This window comes from Mustela nivalis (assembly GCF_964662115.1).
Source record: "Mustela nivalis genome assembly, contig: HAP1_SCAFFOLD_1799, whole genome shotgun sequence".
Lineage (NCBI taxonomy): Eukaryota > Metazoa > Chordata > Mammalia > Carnivora > Mustelidae > Mustela > Mustela nivalis.
Window position 1 is genome coordinate 19,525 of NW_028134865.1, and position 18,267 is coordinate 37,791.

General features: G+C 45.1%; 2 protein-coding genes across 2 annotated transcripts in view; one reads left to right on the forward strand and one right to left on the reverse strand.

The window, feature by feature from the left end:
• Positions 1–18,267, reverse strand: part of LOC309858055 (nucleoporin p58/p45-like) — a 55,722-nt gene that overhangs the window by 14,106 nt on the left and 23,349 nt on the right. Inside the window, 2 exon segments of the mRNA XM_082750750.1 lie at positions 11,141–11,281; positions 14,724–15,096. The gene's annotated coding sequence lies outside the window, so the exon portion shown is untranslated.
• Positions 543–5,603, forward strand: LOC309858054 (ral guanine nucleotide dissociation stimulator-like). The gene is made up of 6 exons (XM_082750749.1): positions 543–881; positions 1,280–1,387; positions 2,767–2,960; positions 3,547–3,606; positions 4,537–4,736; positions 4,988–5,603. The coding sequence occupies exons 1-6, from the start codon at positions 744–746 to the stop codon at positions 5,296–5,298; spliced, it is 1,011 nt and encodes a 336-aa protein (XP_082606875.1). The 5' UTR covers positions 543–743; the 3' UTR covers positions 5,299–5,603.

Below are 18,267 nucleotides of genomic sequence, written 5' to 3' on the forward strand. Positions count from 1 at the left end.
GGCTCCAGTCCCTTCTTTAGGGTTTGCATTGAAAAGAAAAAGCCTAAGACCTTGGGAAGCTATTACCCAGCCCTCTGTAAGTGGGGCTGTCCTCTTCTGGGACTCCAGAATGTGAGCACCGATGAACACATGTGTGCACACAGGAGCTTGTGTGCTGGTGCACACAAACACACACCCCAGGAGGGACTGTGGGGTGGGATCTGATGAGTAGCAGATTCCAAGAAGTTGACAGGAGGGAGGAAATTGGGTGGGAGGTATTTCCTACATGTGACAGCCCTCCTCTAACATCATAGCTATTATCCAACCTATGCCTGTGGACATCTGATAGAAAGACATGCTGGACTCATCCATATTTGGCAAGAAGACCATCCTTGTCTGCCACAATGGCTTATCTAGGGTCTGAACCAGGTAAGAATAGAGACTTGTGTCTGAAACCAGGTGTGTTTGCAAGCTGGGGCCCTGGCTGCTCCCAGACCTTCCCTGGGGGCCTGTGGAGAGGGGTGTGTTGGGGTCACTGTGTACAGATAAGATGTGGCCTTGCATGCAGAAGGGGGAAGAGGAGATGGCAGATGGGAGCACTGTTCGTGTAGGGGTCCAATCAGGAGTGGGCCCTGATAGGGCATCTCAGGAAGTGATGTCACTGCCTGGATCACAAAGGCCTTCAGAACTTGGAACCCCTGCAACCAGGCAGCCAGTCTAGTCCAGTAGCAGGGTTACTGGACTCAGGACCTTGACACAGAAAGATGTTTTCCTGTTGTGTACCTAGTTTCTGGGGCTCTGGGTACCAGAACCCCCAAGAAAATGACTTGTTCCCATGCTGCAGACATTGGCTAAAACCACCCCCCCAATGCCGCAGGACCTTTCGAGGGAGACGCCATAAGGTACTTACTACTGAGGAGACTAGGCGATGCCCACCCCTCTGAACCGTCCTAGGGAAGCCCCATCCCTTTCTCTGGAGTTTGAGGGGAGGAGGGATATGTGGGGGTTCCTGCCCATGGGCTGGAGGAGGGTGAGTACAGTGGATACTCTTGTGATCCCTTCTTGTTCACACCAATGTCAGGGTGGGCAGGGTGCACAGGGGATTCCTGAGGTGACTCTGAGCTGTGCCAGAGCACATCCAAGGCCCTGAAGCTGGGCCACGTTTCTCTCCTTGGGGGAGGGCTCTGCCACCTGGGCTGTGGTGTGTCTGGAATGGAGCGCCCTGGGTCTGAAGACCAGCAAAGGCCTCCAGACAGGGCTCTAAGTCCTCCTGCCTGCCTGCCGGGCACTGTCTTTAAAGAACGCCCCAGAGGACATGGTGCAGGAGGTGACCGAGGAGATTGCCTGCTCTCCTTCCTCCAAGGACACGAAGCCGCACACGGCCAACAGAGTCTGGCGCTGGCTCAGGGTGAGTGCAGGTGCTGGGGAGACCCAACCCCGGGGCGCCCATGCAGCACCAAGGGCCCCACTTCCTAGAAGCCAACCTGGCCTCCTAGAGTCCTGTACTCCCGTGAATCTGCATCCCATCTCTTCCCCAAACTGGCCCACAACGTTCTGCCCACGCCTTGGACAGAAGCACTGCCATTGTCCACATACTTATAGGAGTATCATTAAAGAGACTTTAGACCAGGTTTCATCCCGTTGATTTAGACTCCTTTTGCCCTGGCCAAGGCATTTTCCTAACTCGTGCTCCCAGGTGCCCCCACTGGCCCAACAGTCCTTCCTCAGCTTCTGCAAGTCTTGCAAAGACTGGATTGGGAGACTTTGATCCAAAGGGACATGGTACTCTGTCTCTTGCTCTGCGCTTTGGTATTGATGGAACACATTGTTGCCCCCCCCCCCCCCCAAGGAAAAGGAACAGGGGCCTCACTGCACTGCACTGCACGGCAGTCCGGAAGGCCAGTCATTGATCACAGCCATGGAGCCCTTTACTGGGGCAGGACTGGATGTAATCCCCTTCTCTGGCCAAGGCACAGTGCTGCATCCTACAGCCTCCGTGCCTTCTTATCCTAAGCCCTCTCACCTTAAACATCTCTGTGTTCTCATCTCAAGAATGGGATATGTTGGGTGCCGGGGTGGCTCAGGGGTTTCAGCCTCTGCCTGCAGCTCAGGTCATGGGTCTTGGGTCTCACAGTCCTGGGATCGAGGCCCACGTCGGGGGCGTGGGGTCCTCTGCTCAGCAGGGAGCCTGCTTCCCCCTTTATGTCTGGCTGCCTCTCTGCCTACTTGTCACCTCTCTCTCTGTCAAATAAATAAATAACAAGTCTTTCAAAAAAGTAAAAAGAATGGGCTATGTTATCAGAAATAACAGGATCCATGCCACTCAGGCAGGGATGTGCTATCCATACTCCGCTCACAAAGGGACCTCAGATACTAGCAAGTTCAGACATCATTTCTTTCAATTCTTTGTATGGATACCAAGAACATTTTCTCATTGCCTTAAAGGCTTCTTAACTGATTGGCTGATTGATGGATTTGAGAGAGAGACAGGGGGAGAGTGGGGAGAAGTAGACCGAGAAACAGAATCCTCAAGCAGACACTGCCCTATGGACACAGCCCTACGAGGATCGCAGCCTCAGAACACGGAGACCATGACCTGAAGCAAAACCAAGAGCTTTAGGCTGAACCCAATGAGACACTGAGTCACCCGATTCTTTTTCGGACTCTGGGCTCTCTTGTCCCACCTCTTGCTGAAGTCCCTGAGATCTGGGGGCTCATTCTGCCCTCCAAGCCCCAACCCTCCTGGTGGCCACAGCACTGACTCATGTCTCCTCTGATTCACCTCAGGGGAAAAATCGTTCAACCAGGAAGAGGAGCAAGACCTCGGTGCTGATGGCCAAGCGGGCCAACAAGCTGCAGGCCGCAATAGATCACCTGGTGCCTGCCGTCATCAGACAAGATCTACACTGTGTCCACACCTTTCTGGACACATACCGTCACTTGGCCACCCCCCAGGAGGTGCTGGACCTCCTCTTTGCAAGGTGAGCACCCTCCCCTGCCCCTAACTGCTCTGTGAGATTTGGCCAATTCCTGTTGTGAGACTCTGGCAGGTCCCCAAGCTTCCCCAAGCTTCCCTTGCTCCTAACTGGGGCAGAGGTATTATAGGGACTCAGTGGGGTCTTGTAGGGAAAGGACACCTGGGAGCCTGCGCCAGTGGAAAATTCTGCTGGAGGGCCTGTGGGCATGCTCTTTGCTCATTCCTGTGCCCCTCATGATGAAGCCTCTGCCTCATCCCTGACTCTCACTATGATCTTGAGCTGGGCTCCTTTGCCACTGAAAGGGAGATCTGAGACTCCTTCTGGGGCCTGTGTCTGGCTGAATCCAGAGCAAGCATCCCTGGGGGTGAGCAGGGGCCGGGCCCACTCAGATGTCGGTGATGGGCTGGTTGGGGCCCTTTTATTCAGCAAGCATTTAGGAAGCCCCGGTAGGTGGAGGCGATTATCCAGGAGCTGAATGGGATCCCTGCACAGAACAGAGAGCACCCCAGGGCTGCAGGCTAGTCGAGGGTCTGGCGGTGAGAGCCAATATCCACAGACATCTCATGCGATGCCCCCTGGCCTCCTCTAGATTCGGATGTGTTTATTCCAGCTATGATGAGGTCGGCGGACCCCAGGAGCAGCGCAACATGTGAGTAAGCTTTGGCTGCTTTAGGAGGGCCTTCCCTCTCCACCAGGGTAGTGAGGGTCCTGTGAGTTTGAGGGGCTGCCGGACCTTCAGACTCACCTCGTTATTCTGCTTTATGGTAAATGTCTGAGAGCTTCTACTGGAAATTGGAAAGGTGCCCTGGGGAACTGGGGTAGGTGTGTGAGCACTGTGGGAGAGCAGAGGGGGATGGAGGACAGCTTCCACCCCTGAGAGGGTCATGCTCCATCCCTGCCCCTTCCCAGCCCTCTCTCTGCCCCAATTCTGGGACCCAGAACACAGGATTTAGGAACCATCGCATAGCAGTGTTGGCACCTGCACGTTGGGTGCACAGAGGGGTCTCAGGGAGAGGGTGACCCAGTAGAGCCCAGGGAGCAGCAGGCATCCCACACCCTGTGGGAGGTGAGTGTCAGTGGAAACAGACCCACTCTCATGGCACCTAGTGAACGGGCAGAGGAGGGAACGGTGGAGGTATGGGGAGGGTCCTGGGAAGGCCTGGCTAGAGACAGAGTCCCTTTGTTCCCTCCTCGGTTGGATCTTCACTGAGCAGAGGCGAGTGCAGTGAGGGTAATTAAGAGGCCAGACACCACTTCTCCCCAGGCACATGCAGTTGAATTCAAGTGGCTCGTGGGCAAGGAGACAGACTGAGGAGTGTGTCCAGCTCCCCTAAGAAGTCCAGAAATGCTCCCCCCATTGACCAAGGACTCCCACTCCTAGCGGCTTTTGGCCAGCCTGCCGTGTGGGAGCAGGCCTTTCTCACGCAGGACTGCCAGGTCGCAATTGGACAAGGAGTCCGACTGGTCTCAGACAGGAGCTGACAGCCCAGGGGCCCAGGTTCCCACATAGGTTCCCTGGGATTTTGGTTTGGATGCGTACCCTGTCCTCTGACTTCTCTGCCTCCATGTCTGTCCCCAGGGCCGTCTATGCCATCCTGAACACCTGGGTGGAAAAGTATCCAGGGGATTTTGTGCAGCCTCCGGAGTTTCCCAGCTTGCATACGCTGCTGGCCTACCTGCAGGTCAATGTGCCGGGCTCGGACCTGCAGCGCCGTGCCCAGCTTCTGCTTCCAGAAAGGCAATGCGCTCCTGAAAAGACCACGGAGCCAGAGGCTAGGGGTGAGGAGGACTGGGGGTGACTCATGTGGGCCTGAGGCGGAGGCAGGGTGGGCCACCCTGAGGAAGCCTCCGTAGATTGTAATTGGGCCGAAGAGAGTGAGTCGTCTCAGATCCCTGTCCCCATGGGCTTCCATCAGGGACACCTTCTGGGGGCTGGGTCTTGAACGCAGGCCACGCTGAGTGGTGGGGAAAGGGAAAGGCAAAAGGGAAGTCAATCAAGCTGATGATGCTTTCTCTTCTTGGAGCTACAGCACCGGCCCCAGAGCCAGATCAGGATGTGTCTCGGGAAGTTGTTCCACCAGCCACTCTGGCACCTGCTGCACCTCTGGGGCCTGAGCTGGCCCCCGCCATCCCTGCTATGGCTGCTCACTATGGGTTAGGAAGACCAGTGACCCCCCCTGACCCATTGGGGCCAGGGCAGATGGTCGTCAGGGCCCTCGTTCACTTCTCTGCCACGGAAGAGCCACCAGGCCTTTTGACTTTCCTGGATGACCAGCAGGGTCCTGCCACCGAGCTGCCGCCCCCTGCCTCCGTGGAGCAAGCAGGCTCGGCCCCCGAGTAGCAGCTTGTACTGGCTGCAGCTCCAGAGCATGACTCCCCCTCCCCCATCATTTCCTTCTTTATCGTATTTGTTTTCTGTATTCACCTCTATAATTACTTCATAGATGTTATTTATTAAATAAAGTAGAATTTGAGTTTATATAACATTTTACTCGCATCCTTTGCAGTGGGATATGGAGGTCTCATTAGGTCCATCCAGAGTGTTGCACAACCATGTCGTTCTACGACGTTTCTGTCACAGAGACACCCACGCTCCTCATCGCTCACTGCTCTGTCCCTCCCCCAGTCCCTGCAACCACTGCTCTTCTCTCTAAATTTATCTTTTAAAATATAATAACCTAAGGAAAAAAATACCCTTTTCTTCTATAACTTGATATGCCATTGCCACTTCATCTCTGACCAGGACCTTCCCCCTCACATCCTGGACAAATGAATTTACTGTGTTCCATACTGAGAAATGTTGTCACTACGATTATTCCATGAAACTGCTGAAACGCTGTCAGTACCTTGGAAGCCCAAGCCACATGAGCCACGACGGCGACCAGCTGGAGTCCTACTCATTCTCCCTGAAGGTGCCTGGCTGCTCTTCGGTAGCCTGGGCTGCCTCCTCGACAGTCTGGACCTCAAGTGCTTTCAGGACAACAGCAGGGGACGCGGTGCTGGCTTTTAGCATAGCCATGGCCTCACTGTGACTTCAATTGTTCAAATCAATGCCATTGATATTCAGCAATATATCACCTGTCCAAAGGAATAAACCAGAAAATGAGATGAGCTACCAAGTCATTATCTTCCCTATACATCCTGTTATTTGTAATTTTTCACATCTCTGTCATTCTTACGATATCGAGGGAAAAATCCAATTCATGGAAAACATTCCAAAACAACTCAAAACTTTAAGATAATTTCATCATACATAGGAAAAAATGTGGCTTGAGGCACTGTGATTTGACTGGACGTCCAAGTCATTAGACCTGGTTTTGCTAATGTGCAGGACCTGGGCATGTTCATTTCTCTTCTTTGGGCTTCAGTGATTTCTATAGTTCTTTCCTGCTCAAAAATTATTTGATCTTTTGCTCTTAGAAATGAATTTTTAACATATCCTGTTTTAGAGTTACACAGTTTTATAGATATAGTCCTACAGAGTTTGCTCAGCGTGGATGTATCAGAATACTTAAAGAGAAGAGATCCTTGGGTCTACACAAAGAAATGAAACTTGTGATTTGAGCATCTTTTGCTTAAGGAAGAAAAAAAGGTGTTTGTTGCCCTGACAAGTAATATAATAATAATAAAAAAAGGGCAACGAGGATTATATAAAAGGTTAGGAAGGAAAGGATGAGTGTTCTATTTTTTAGAGGGTTTTTTCCAACATCAAATAATGCAATGATCTAAATAAACATTAGAAAATAATGGAAAGGGCGCCTGGGTGGCTCAGTGGGTTAAAGCCTCTGCCTGCAGCTCAGGTCATGATCCCAGGTCCTAGGATCGAGCCCGCATGGGGCTCTGCTCAGCCGGAAGCCTGCTTCCCCTCCACCCACCCCCCGCCTGCCTCTCTGCCTACTTGTAATCTCTGTCTGTCAGATAAATAAATAAATTCTTAAAAAAAAAAAAGAACGGAAACATCATCAAACTGCAGCAATTTTCCTTCCCATTAGGCGTTTTTCTAACCTTAGAGAGAGGTTTTACACTTATATATGGAAGGGACACTTTAGAAGATTTTTAAAAAATCATATTTGATAGAAAATTTGGGGAATATTTGTTACTTTTTTCAAACATGAGTTGCATGCAGGGAGAAGATGGGAAGAGTTTCACTGTTCCCAGCCCTTCCTATCTTACCTCCTTTGATGCGGCCATCACGTGCCAGACAGCCATGAGCTGGCACACTGGTTACAAGGATGGGCAGTTCACCACTCTTGCTTCCTCTGCCCCCTGCCACTGTCATTCCCAGGGACTCAGGTGGTTCCTTCTTTACAGTAATGTGTTTTTCTTGGCATGTAACACACTGGGGAAGATCCTAACACAGGAGAAGAAAATTCATTGCAAAATAAATAATACATAGCTGAAGTAAAGTAAGGAAACTGAAGGAAAAAATACCATGGCAATGATAAAGTCACTGTTAAAATCAGTTACTGAAGAAATAATACACAGTTCCTCATGGTACAAACATGACACCGAACACTGGGGATCACAATGTCAGACTTTGGATGGCTGTATTTTCATATGACTATGTATGGAACAGAAAAAACTCAGGACTGTTGACATGTGGAAGTCAAAATAGGGCCAATTCTACAAAGGTAAATAATGCACTTGAGTTTTAAGATTCTGAAGACAAGCTAATTAATTTTATTTCTCTCTCTCTCCTCTATTCTTTGAGAGAAATGGTGACAGAATAGTACAAAAGTAAAGTGCGGATTTAGTTAACTGCCAGAAAAAAGCTATAGATCTATCTTCTGTTTCTTACTCATGAGAATGCTCGGTCATGAAATGGGTGCAAACTGATCTTCACAACCTTCATGGAAAGCTATAAGGATATGAAATAACTGAATTTTTGAAAAAGTTAAGGAAGAGAAAAATTCTCCAACAAACTGTGTTCTCAGGAAAAAGCAATTTTTACCGATATTGATTGTTTCTATTTATGGGGACACTCCTAGAAGAAAAGGAAACTTTAAAACATCACCTTTTTTTAAATTAGAATGCCATAAAAAACAATGGGTACCTATGAAATATTAATATTAAAATAGCAATAGTAACTAACATTTATTGAAGATTTACTATGTGTAAAGCAAATGGTTTCACATGTATTATTTCATTTTCATGGTTTCATTACATTTCACTACAATGGTCCGGAGTGTAAATCCTATGGTTGGCCCCATTTTATAAACAAGGAAATAGCCTTATTAGAAAGGTCATGTAGGGGCACCTGGGTGGCTCAGTGGGTTAAGCCGCTGCCTTCGGCTCAGGTCATGATCTCAGAGTCCTGGGATTGAGCCCCGAATCCGGCTCTCTGCTCAGCGGGGGGCCTGTTTCCTCCTCTCTCTCTGCCTGCCTCTCTGCCTACTTGTGATCTCTGTCTGTCAAATAAATAAATAAAATCTTTAAAAAAAAAAAAAAGAAAGTTCATGTAATTTGCTCCAAATTATATAGCTACGCATGATCACACTGGGATTTGAGGTGATTCAAGTTTAAAAAAAATACACATACACACACACAGTGTATATACATAAACATGTATTCATATGTAGTTGTCTATGTTCATACAGCATGATGCTATATGCATCCACACTACAATGGTGCTATCCCATTAAGTGTAATGATGGAAGCTCCTATCTCAAAAGGTTCCTTAACACATATACTGTAACAGCATAGTGTAGATAACAAGATAACTATTACCACGACTAACAATATCAACAGCAGAACTAGATGAGTTCTTTTGCTAGAACTGTAACATTTCCTTTAGTGACACTGCTTCAGAGCGGACAGGTACGACGTGTCAGTCAAGCCCTGCACCGGCAGGGGTGTCTGCTCTTCTCTCCTCCTGAAACCAACACTCTGAAATTTTCTTGAGGGCACTACTTAAATAGCCTAGAGTTCCTAGAATTTTGACCTCATAGAAAACCTGTAAACGTCCACAGGTGGTATCATAGCATATGACATCTATGTTCGCATCCTTCAAAACTGGGCAAGACCCACGTGATTATGAAGACAATCCAGGTAAACTCAGCTGGGAGCACATTGACTTCAACGCTTGTGTCTGTCAGGTATCGAGTCAATTAGAGGTGGTTGTTTTATTCCTCCAAATGGCTGAGATGTATGCATTTTAGCCAAACTTCACAGATTACTCTTGGTATACTTCATGGAAACTTCTAAGGGCTTAACACTGGATGAATGTTTCCAAGCAGGGGCTACGCAGGGGCTTAGTAATAGAGTAATGTGTGCTTTAATTTTTAACAATGATTATCCTCTGAACAGGTTGTTTTGATAAATTTGTATTTGTTTTCCCTAGGAGACCTTTATATTTTAAAGTAGGATTTGACATCACAAATGCTGTATGTTAATGGTAAATTGCTAAATTAATGCTTAAAATTCCATTAATGTGGCTGTTCTAACAAGCAGGTTTACAGAGCACCTAGAGTAAGAATTCAGCATTGCTATTTAAAACACCACCACTTAAAATTAAGGAAGAGGAACTAGTAAAAAGAAAAATATTTGTGCCCAAAACAAAAAAAAGGACATAAATCGTCCTCTATATGAACGCTGAAATGGTTAAATTTGTAGCATTGTCTTTGAGCACCCATATTTCCACTTTCTGTAGAATTCATGGATTCAGTTACCAACTTTTGCCTTAATCATGATTCTTTAGGAATATGTATATATAGGTAACTTGTAAATCAAGGACCAGCTATATGAACAACTCCTATTCAAATTCCTTTTCGAAACAATAACTGCTTTTCGTAGTCATCATTGTGAAAGCAAAATTATAGGTTCCCTTCACACATTTTGTATTCTGTTCAAAAATAAGATGAAGTTTGTGCTTATAATTTCTTAAAAGTTTTAACTGAACAAAGACCAGTGACAAGTGTATACTTCAGCTCAGAAAACAAGATAAACCTGATGGGCCAAAAATACTTGTGCCTTTAAATGATGCTTTCTTGGGGCGCCTGGGTAGCTCAGGGTGTTGAGCCACTGCCTTCGGCTCGGGTCATGATCTCGGGCTCCTGGGATCGAGTCCCACATCGGGCTCTCTGCTCAGCGGGGAGCCTGCTTCTCTCTCTCTCTCTCTCTCTCTCTGCCTGCCTCTCTGCCTACTTGTGATCTCTGTGTGTCAAATGAATAAATAAAATCTTAAAAATAAATAAATACAAAAATAAATAATGCTTTCTTGGGCTCCTGTGACATTACAGAGTTATTCTCTCAAATTGTACTTACATTAAGAAGCCACTTTAAGCTAAACATGTGTTTCTCAAGTCATTCTCCTTAAGTAAAATTAAATTGCTTTGCTAAATTAAAACTTATTTACTGGTCTACTTAAAAACTATAGGAAGTAAAAGCAAACAAACAAACAAAAAATCGATAGGAAGGTTCCGATGTGTGATTTTCACACAGTTGGTAAATAGCATCATTGTAAAAATTCTGGCCTACTAGAAGTTGAGTTCAAATGAAAGATGAAATGAAGTAAATAACACTGAGAACACAGTAAAGTGCCACTGTTTTTTGACTTCTACTGATTTCAGCATCCAAAGTGAGACAACATCAGAATTTTTGGCACAGATAAATGACCTAGGAATATATTATCAAAGCACTGAAATATGAAAGATGCAGCAAAAAGCTCAACATACGGGAATTTAAAATGATCTAGGGTAGTATTCCTATGAACTGTAACATAAAAAGAAATGCTTTATGTGTTTTGCATGTACGTATCAGAAAGTATGATTTATGCTTCATATTCACATAGGGAATTCTGTTGTTGTAGGCAAACTGCCCAACCGCTAAGTATGGACTTGTTGGTCATTGTCTTTTTTTCAGTTACATAACCTCCTGTTACAACTGAATGAGCAAACCAAGATAAATCCCACTTTCAAGCAGGACCAAACAAAGAAGTCTTTCTAGAAGATCAAACACTTCTCATCAATCTGGCAGAGGGACCTTCTTACTAAGAAACCACCCCTACTGGCTGAGGAACAGACTGTACAGGGACTCTCAAGGTAGCCAAACACACATTCCACACCCCCAAACACCTTGTGCTCACCTTTTCCAACAGAGTAACAGCCCTCATTTAAATCTTACCAGTTTGTCACAAGGATTCCCTGAGGGCAGATGAATGAAAACATGCAAACTCGAGGCCTCACCTTGTGTGAGCTGGGACTGTTGTGGTACAGCGGCTGTGCATGGTGCTGGCTGCTACTCTGAGCTCCTGCGTCCTGGACAGGGTTACCAGGCTGGGATTTCCCCGGCCTAGCAATTGTTAAATCCACCCTCTCGCCACTAGCCTGGAGAAAACACACATATATAATCACCAGTCATTAATGATGCTTCTCACTTAAAAAAATTATAGGGAGGGTCATTTTCAATGCACTTATCATCGCTGTATCAGAGCCTCACCTGAGTGGGGACTGCAGGCCCCTGCTGGGGGTGGGGCAGACGAGGGAGTTCATTTCAGGAGCTAATACTTTAAAACTTCTGCAGGTAAAAGAGCCACACACAGACCTCTTGGGTAAACCTTCCCTAATCCTGGAAATACCAAGGGTGTAAGCAAAGAAAGCCTGGGTTCTGATCTCCCCATGATTTCTTGAAGGGTAACTGTCTTTTTATACTTCCCTCCCCTGCAAAACTGGCCTTGGACTGAGAGAAAGAGAGCAAAGAAGATAAAAGGACGAACGGATTCTAAACTGGATTACAATCCTTTGTGATTTCTGAAATAAATTCCAAGATGGCTACTTTGAGAGTGATAATCAATGAAACTACGTGTAGCTCTGTTTCCACACACTACAGCTTCGAATCGAAAATAGGGATCAGCTTAAACAGTCCTGAAAAGAATGATAACAAAGGTCCTGTAAAACAGGATTAGTATTTATATACATCACAAATTGTGTGCCTATATATGCCATATGTGCACTCACACATAAATGTAATTTTAGAGGTGATGACAACCACGTTGAATTTAGAGGTCCATTATCTGTATTTATAGATCTAGATCTGAAACACAGATTCACATTTATTATACTTTTTAAAGCTATTTTAGCTTTGCTTTTAACGTACAGGCCTGGTCTACTTGATGCTGATTCTTGGTCATGACTACAACTTTCCAAGTTTACTATCATTTCTATGGGAAAATTTGACAGCCTGCTTTCAAGAAGCTGTGGTGGAAAGTAGAGCACTCCTCCCCCATGACTGCAGTCAAGTTGGAAAAGGAGTGAAAACCATAATTTTAAAAAAATGATTTTATTTATTTATTTGAGAGCGAAAGCGAGAGAGCAAGGTGGAGGGGCAAAGGAAGAGGGAGAAGCCGACTCCTCGCAGAGCAGAGAGCCCAATGTAGGATCTGAGCCGAAGGCAGATGCTGAACCACGGAGCCACCCAGGTGCCTGAGTGATAACCAATTTTAAGGCCCTATTAAAGTCACTTACTTATTCAAGTATTTCATTAAACTAGTTTCAGACAATTCTTCCAATAACTGAAAGAATAACACTTCTCATGGGGCCAGAGTCTGGGGATTTGATCTAACAGGCAAATTCCAAATAGAACGCTTACAATCCAGATATTTGAGATTCTGACACTTCCCAGTATTAGATCACACGGTGTGAAGGGTGAGAAACCCCTGTGATCTCATTTCAATATTAAGAATTGTTTGCTTTACTGCCTAACCCTCCCCACTACCAAATACTCTATAACCAGTAATTCAGCTTTATGGGAAGACCCCTGCTCATGCAAACCTATTAACAAACAAATCCCTGATCTTTTTTGATTTCTTAAAAGACAAAATTCTGGCTGTGTGATGGAAGTGGACATATAAGCTTTAAACGATGGGCCAACATTTGGGTTTAGGCCAACTGCCTATCTAACTCTTCAGGGTTTCAAGCACAACAAAAGAATTCTGTTAAAGTCAAGATTTTAAAAATGCAGGATGCCTAAATGACAATACCTGTATTTCATAAAATAGTGGCATGCCCTTTTGATGGGAGTATATACTGGTATGATCTTTCTAGAGGGAAGTTAAGCAAAATGTCTTAAACTTGAAAACAAAACATTAAAAAGTCTGTTGACAGGGGAGTGTTTACGTAAGTTTTAGCACAACACGCCTACTATACAGCTATATCATGGTGCATCTATTTTCAGGGTAAGAAGGCCACAACATACAGCTGACGTAAAGAAAGGGTGGCAAACTCAGAATTTGTAAGCTGACTGCATGTCTAAGTACCTACGTAAATAGGAACCTATTTATTTGTAGGCATATACAGAAAAATGACAATGTTCTTCAAAACTTTAATGTCACTATCTTATGGACTTTAGACTGACTGTGATTTTGATTTCCTTCTTCATTTTCTGTATTTTGTCTTCCTTAGTCTCCTTTTCAGACATGGAATACATGTTATTCTCAGAATCCAAAACATTAAGATGTTTTCCACAAAGAAACAACTTGAGAAATATATTTGGTATCATATATATGTATCTGTATTCAATTTTTTTCAATCTCAAGTCTGGGACAAGAGACCAACTCCTGAATCTCCCTCCTAATGCAAGACGGCTACCGGGTGTGTGTGTTCCCAAAATTATAATGAGCCAAACATTTGTGAAATGGAGTAATGAAATGGGATTTAAATTTGGGTTTTCTTACACAGTACTTAAATCTTCATTGTTAATTCTGTTTACTATACACATTTCCCAGTGACTATCAACCTACTTTAATTCCTGATGCTCGATTATGTTTACTGCTTGGTTTCCTCTATGTCAGAGTGTTTTCTTGTGCTTACTAAAAACAAAATAAAACATAACTAAATAAAACACCATACACATCTTTGTTTCACCCCTATCATTGTAGGAGATACCCATATCATTAAATGCTCTGGTAGGTTTTAGAACCGGAAGGTCTGGCCTGGATTATTTTCTACTTTTTCTATCTTATTTTTTAAAAAAAATTTATAAAGCTGTTTTCTTTTTTTAAAGATTTTATTTATTATGTATTTATTTATTTATTTGACAGAGAGCAAGAGAAGGAAAACAAGCAGAGGGAGTGGGAGAGGGAGAAGCAGATTCCTGGCTGAGCAGAGAGCCCCGATGTAAAACTGGATGCCAGCACCCTGGGATCATGCCTGACCGAAGGCAGATGCTTAATGACTGAGCCACCCAGGTGCCCCTCTACTTTACCTACTTTAATGTTCTTATTGAAAATTTTTTTTCTCTAATAATAACCATCTTTACTTCACAGGGATACTGTAAGAACACAAGTTATAATGTGTTTGAAATGCTCTGAATGCTTTATAAAAAGGGCACTACACAGATAATGAGTTCTTCTCAATAAAAATTGATTTTCCCCACTTGTATGGAGGTGAAGCGGAGAGTGAACGTTACAAGAGCAGGGAAGTCACAACTTTGGAACCACAGCTCCTTCAAGCTTTGCTTGTCTCACCTGTTAAATGTGGACATAAATGTGTTTTTTATGTGTGGGCTTAGGTGGAGCCCATGGAGCAAATGAAAAACCCATGTGAAAATTTAGAGCCTTCACTCTATAAAGAGCAAGGCTAAATGTTCACAGGGATACAGTTTTCCGGAAAGGATTTTATCTGTAATGATAAAATCATCTCTTGTGCATTTTGAAGGATTTGGGGAGCCGTGTTTGATTTCCCCCATGAAATATCAAATATCCCTCAGGTTCTCATGTTACGAAAACATCGACGTAAAGGCTGAGCACGTGGAATGAATATCCGCGTGTACCTGAATGATCTGGGCGGCAAGCTCAGGGGTTCCGAGCTTCAGGTCGTGTCCATTGATGGCGAGCACTCGGTCGTTGCTGCTCAGCCTTCCATCCTGTGCAGCCAGCCAGGCCCTCTTCCAACAGATCAAGGATAAAAACACCTGGTTCACCGGTCCTTTGAATGGGTTTAATGCCAAGTTGTTCACCAGAGTCCTGTTTGTGAAAGACTACATGGAAGACCTCTTCCCGGGGAGAGCTACTGTCAGGGTGGCTGTAGGTCCGGCCCCCAAAGCACCGCTCTCGCAGCATGCTTAGGTGCAGCGTGGAATAGGGCTGGGAAAGGGCGGCCCTGGCATAGTTGGGAGACACATTGCTGGTGTTACAGTTGTTGACCTGGAAGAAAAGAATTATGACTGAGGTGGGACAATCTTTTATCCTCTCAACTGGTAAACATTTATACGCCATTTCCAAAAGAAACGGACTTTGGAAAATGACATACAGTCATTATTTACAAAGAAAAGCCCTCTGAAGATGTTTTAAAATGCACAGTTCCTAAGCTTCACTCACAATGACTAGCACGAAGTAGAGAATGGCAGTTAGGATCTCAGGCTTCAGCGAGGTTGCTGAATCAGAGTCCCTGGTCCTGCCAGTAGCGGGATGTCTGAGGGTGTCCCCTGAGTGGTGAGATGGGTTTACTCTCCGCTTCAAGGGACCAGGAGGAGAATGCAGAGACAGCAGCAGCATGTGGCAAGTGCCAACAAAATACTAGTTCTAGTGGAACAGAAACAAGTTCTACTGGATTGATGTGGCTTTTCCAAATGAAAAACACCTACACCGAGTTTTAATCTAAGAAAAAGGACAGATTCTAGATACACAACCTGATCTCAGTTCAGTCATTTTTACTTTAAAGAAAAGCAGGTAATTACAGTTTCACTCTGTTTAGCACTCAAGTGTAACATCTATCTAATACAACAAGCTTAACTCAGTACTCACAGAACATTTATTTACTAAACCTTATAGCCCTGAAAGGAATATAGTGACTGATCCTGGGACAGGAACAGGACTAAGAAAATACACCCAGCTTCAGTTATTCACCTAGTCAGAGGAAGAGGTTGGCGCAACTCTGAGTGTTTATCACAATTAGAATTCCTCTCCTCATCTGTCTGCACCAACAGCAAGCAGGAAATCGACATTCTCTTGGATGTGTTATGTGGCACAGGCTCTGGGTTAGGTGCTTGTGATTACCCAAAGCCTTCAATCTTTTTCACGTGAGTCCTTCTTAAGAAAAACCTTCCCCCTTCCTACTCATCTCGAGATGACAGTTTGGAGCACCACTAACTTGAATTTTATTGATTTGGGCCTGTGGACATCTTTTAAAATTCAGGCATCAAATGCCATAGATCTCACACATAAACTTGCTCTTCGCCCTATTTTGCAACATCTGTGCATTTGGTTGCCATCCAGATCCTTGATGAAAAAGTTGAGTAACATAGGGTCAAGAATAGAACTTTAAGGCAGCTTCTAAAAAACCAGCCTGACGTGGATTTGTTAGTCAAAACTCATCATTTCTGGTTATTCAGCTAAAAAGCCACTTATCTCTAGGTTTTTATTTTTCCGTCTTTGATTCACATCTATCACAAATGACTTTACAAACATCTGGCTGGAATCCAGCGCTAGCCACGTGCGAGTATGTAGCCTCACACCATTTTTGTGACGTGGGTTGTGGAATATCCTACAATCGAAGATTTTCCCTTCACAAAAGTGTGGTTGCCAGTGAAACACAGAGAAAGCAGAGACCAAATAAAATACTGTTGCTAGATGTTGTAGAAATAGCACCAAAAGAGTAAACTTTACCACATCTTTAGCTAATTATCTTTTGGACCAATGCAGTCAAGACATGACTGCAATTATTTTCCTTAAAATCCAAATTGATGGGACACCTAGGTGGCTCAGTTGGTTAAGCAGCTGCCTTCGGCTCAGGTCATGATCCCAGCATCCTGGGATCGAGTCCCGCATCGGGCTCCTTTCTCGGCAGGGAACCTGCTTCTCCCTCGGCCTCTGCCGGCCACTCTGTCTGCCTGTGCTTGCTCTCTCTCCCTGCATAAGCTGCAAAAAAGGGCAATCTGGTTCTTTTTGTCTTGGCCACAAAGGTGTCAAAAGGTCAAAACCAGCTACAAGAGTTCCTCCATGGAGAATCAGTTTAGGAGCTGCGGTAGAAGGAATACAGGGTAAGGTGTCCAGAGAGCTGTGCCAACCTCATGCAACCAGAATACTACTAATATCATAAAAGGACAGCAAACACAGGAATGCGGTAAATAGCTAGCTATGGTAGGATCAGAAACTGGATTTTACATAAGCTGGATTAGTTATGTTTCCTGTATTCTCCTATTGCCTCTTTGGATTTAGTCAAGAACAAAACACTGCAAGTTTAGCCTGTGTCAGCCAGGCCAAGTGCAATGAAGGAGGGGTTTTGGGCCCAAGTGTCGAAGTGGATAATCAAACTACAAGAGGCAGAATACAGATGGGTGTGGAAACCAAAGCCAGGAACCCCCAGTGGAAAGGTCAATCCTTGCTGCTCTTGGAGCCTAGTTTGTCTGTCTTCCCCTCTGGACATTTCTCTTGAAGAACTAAAAATCCTAGAGGTTCTAAGTTTGGTTTTAATGAAGAAGACAGCTATTCCCAACAGGATATCATAATCAAATCCACTCTTTTATTGACTCAGCAAGTTTGTCCTGGGTATCGACTCCAGGCACAGCTCTGTGAGAAGCCTGTCCCATAGTACGTAATAATGGCGGCTGCCATCCCCAAAGGAAGACACTGCATTTGAATAACTCTCTGTGACCAATTATGCATTAAGTGGTGAAGAGAAGGAATGTCTTCAGCACTTAGTGTGAGAAGAGGTCTGAATGGGTGAAAATGGCAGGGCAGGGCTTTCTGGATGAAGGTGGAGAAGCTGTAGCACAATGGGGACAGGCTGGAACATGGAGGGAAGCAAGGAGACTGCTATGTCTGGCTTTTCTGCTACATTATACATTCTATGAGGGCAGGGGTTGCTTTTTGCTCTTAATTATACCCTCAGCTCTGACCACCATGCCTATGATGTTTCAGTAATACACCGATGGCTACAGCTGAAAGAAAAAGCAAGGGTTAAGGCTGAGGGGACAGGTTGTGTAAGAGTTCAAAGAGGACCTGGACTATTAGATTAATCAGTATGGACTTGATTCTCTGGTCCAATCTATCCAGGGAAAGCAGAGTCACAGGTGAATTAACCGGACAATGTCGTACCGGATTTCAGAGCAGAGTAGGGAGGCAGGGGTTTTGATTCTCCTGGGTTAGACGTGAAGCAGTGAGGGCACAGACCAGAGAGATGGCAGGGAAAAGAGAAGGGGTGAATACCAACAGACCGTGGGGAAGGACCCAGCAGTGAAATCGAGGAGGCAAGAGTCCTTGAGCTTGGGTTCCTAGAAGACATCTTTTCACATTCATGCCTATTTCTTCTCTCCTAAATACCCATTCTTTTAGATTCAAGTACCACATACACTTGTATGGGTCATATATCCAGGT

Coding starts and splice junctions, on each gene's coding strand:
- LOC309858054 (XM_082750749.1), top strand. CDS start 744: ATGTTTTCCTGTTGTGTACCTAGTTTCTGGGGCTCTGGGTACCAGAAC. Junction 1,388..2,766: donor GAGTCTGGCGCTGGCTCAGG/GTGAGTGCAGGT, acceptor GATTCACCTCAG/GGGAAAAATCGTTCAACCAG. Junction 2,961..3,546: donor CTGGACCTCCTCTTTGCAAG/GTGAGCACCCTC, acceptor GGCCTCCTCTAG/ATTCGGATGTGTTTATTCCA.